Below are 2,891 nucleotides of genomic sequence, written 5' to 3' on the forward strand. Positions count from 1 at the left end.
ATATATATATATATATATATATAGTAGGGCTATTGTGCTATTAGGAGCACAGCAGACTTTGTGCTCCTAAGTTCTTAACTGTCCATCAAATTTGATTGGTGGTTAGGGTGAAAGAGAGAAGAGAAATTGAAGAGAAATTCTCTCTTTCACCCTAACCACTCATCAAATTTGATGGGCGGTTAAGAACTTAGGAGCATAAGGACTGCTGTGCTCCTAATAGCACAGTAGCCCTACTCTCTCTCTCTCTCTCTATATATATATATATATATTTCGAGCTTTTCGAGCTTTTCGAGCCTAATTCGAACGAGCCGAGTAATACTCAAGCTCGGCTTGAAATGAATTTCGAGCCTTTTATTTTGTTCAAGCTCGGCTCATTTAATTTCGAGTCGAGCTCGAGCGAGCCGAATATCGAGCCGAACACGAGTCGAACGCGAGCCGGCTCGCTTGTTTGCCAGCCCTACTTAAGCTAGTCAACTACCATTTCCATTTAAATGCTCTATTATATTCTTGTTTAGTTGGTTTGTCAAGTGCTTGTCAAGTTCTTATTAGCGTATCTCTTTGGTTTATCCTGGTTTCATATGAGAAGAAGAACCGATATTTTTACTGGTTTTTCGGAAAGTCAATTCTTGGGGTTAGCAACATGCACTATATTTTGTAAATTATGATTCCCTTGCTGATGGCTTGGGGTGTCATGTTATTTAGACAATATGCTAGTGGGACTTTGCCAACTAGTAAGCTTTTACTCTGGTGAACCAGTTTATTGTTTAGTTCGTTGCCCTCAATAAGTTGTCCATTGTAAACTGTTTAAAATGTGGAAATCAGCAATCATAAAAAATAATTCCTGTCACTCATGCCTGTCCATGCCCTGTATCAACATACTCATGTTGTTGTGCTAGTGTGCTGACTAAATGCAATAGAAACTCGGTTTCTCGAGTTTCTTCAACTAAAATTGTTTAAAATTACTAAATCTGTTTCTTCTATTCACAGCGTATTTGATTGATCAAATTTGATGTAATTGAGAGTTAATTTGGAGAATATTGAGTTTCTTGACCATTATATATGAAATCTACCTAATTTTACGAAAACATATAATGTAGCAATATGAAGTTGACTGCTAAGTTTGAGAATTGCTTCTTCTAATTATTACTGTCAATTTCAATAGATATTGGAGAATTCTAAGGTAGGTCTGTCAGGTTTATTTGTTCTGAGTTCCTTCATATTTTTACATGAAGAAATTTGATAAAATCAATTTGATAAAATCAATGATTACTTTACCTTATTGTTGGTTTTCTATCAATTTTTTCACATATTTTATTTATTTTGTTACTGATAAAAATTTGAACTACTAGTGGTGACATTAATAGTAATTGGTGAATCTTTTAGCCCTGCTTGAAAGCTTTGTTTATGTATTTGCATGAGGAAACTAATGGGTAGTGTGTGTTAATTTTGAGTATTGTGTCCCCACTACTTTGTCTTCAGCAAACTCAAAACCTGAAATCCACTTCAAGAATTTTGCTAAAATTAGTGAGCAAGCCCATTTGTTTAGGGCACAAAATTGTGTAGAAACAATTTTAGAAACATTGTAATAGTGTTTTGGAAAAAAAAAATAAAAGGTGTAAATAAAAGTTTATGTCAAGGCATGTTGTCAAGAGTATCAGTATGGCAATGGCGCAGTGAACTATGCAATGTTACGGTACAAGCGTATAACAAGAGAAGGTTTTAGATCTCATAATTCTCTTTGACGATATAGTTTTTCGTAAATAATAAATGATTTTTCTTAAGATTGATTAATTTGTGCACTTTGTGATTTTGCACACATCCTAAGATCTCTTTTGTGGTATCTTAACTATTCACATTCAACAGCTCATGAATCACTATTCGGGTTCTTTTTTTTCTTTTTCCTTTTTTTGTTTTGTATTTACCCAGCATTATATTCAGTAATCTGCAATACGCTTTGTTCAAGGTAAACCCTTAACATGCATAGATTTGCTTACGACATCGTTCATATATTCTGAGTGAAGGATGCTTCCAGATTTACTGAAATCACTGAGCTGAGGTGGGCCGTCCGTTTCTTTTTGATATATCAATTTTGATTTTGTCCTTCAAATTTCATATCGCTGTCTAGTGAAATGTTCAAGCCCTCTGAATCTGTTCAAACTTTCTTTCTCGAGTTCTAACATGCTATATTTGATTATTGTAGTGGTTCACCGCTTCTGTTTCTGCGTCGATGATGCCTATAGCTGATCTTTCTAGCACTCCTGCTGAGTTTTTTACTCCATTCACCGCTGAACATCGAAAGCATGGCTGTTGCTCTACTATGTTATGGACGTATTGTTAGGCAATATTCTATTAGCTTGTTGCCGTTTAGTGAACATTTTTGTCATATACTCTTCCACTTAAGATATAGCCCAGTGCTGAACAATATTTAACATTAAAACCAATTTCAACATTTTTGTCTCTTGCTTTATTGTTGCCCTACTTTTTAGCTTAGTAGAAATGAATGGTTGGGTAGAGCCAAAGAAGCTTCAGGCCTTCTATATCCTCTTGTCGAGCAATTATCTATTTCCTCATGTGCTTTATGAGTTTGGATCAGTTGCTTTCCGCTGTTATTTCTGGCAAAATGCTGCAGGATTGCTCGGGATTTTTCTGTTATTTCATTAAGCTTCGTATTCTTTTGGTCGTTCGGTAATAACAAGCATATTAGTTGTCAAATGGAAGATTTTTCTTTCTTTTTTCTTTTTTCTCTTCCCCATACAGAAAGTGCATTTGTGATGAAATACTGGAAAGTATCTTAGTTGTGGCTGCTGCAGTTATGCAGAGGGCCTTTAATGCAAATACGATTTTTATTTACTAAAAATTTAGATTGTTAGAGTAGTGATTCTGTGTCATTA

The 2,891-nt window shown here is 34.9% G+C and overlaps 1 protein-coding gene across 5 annotated transcripts in view; it reads left to right on the forward strand.

Annotated features, from left to right (window-relative positions):
- The window catches only part of LOC109717306 (ER membrane protein complex subunit 6), a 16,935-nt gene extending 14,396 nt beyond the window's left edge, over window positions 1-2,539 (forward strand). For all 5 annotated transcript variants that reach the window (XM_020243025.1, XM_020243026.1, XM_020243028.1 and 2 more), the window contains 2 exons: window positions 1,985-2,056; window positions 2,201-2,539. In XM_020243025.1, coding sequence (XP_020098614.1) covers window positions 1,985-2,015 — 31 coding nt within the window. In that variant the 3' untranslated portion in view covers window positions 2,016-2,056; window positions 2,201-2,539. The remainder of the gene's footprint in view (window positions 1-1,984; window positions 2,057-2,200) is intronic.

This window comes from Ananas comosus, linkage group 11, assembly GCF_001540865.1.
Source record: "Ananas comosus cultivar F153 linkage group 11, ASM154086v1, whole genome shotgun sequence".
Taxonomy (NCBI): domain Eukaryota; kingdom Viridiplantae; phylum Streptophyta; class Magnoliopsida; order Poales; family Bromeliaceae; genus Ananas; species Ananas comosus.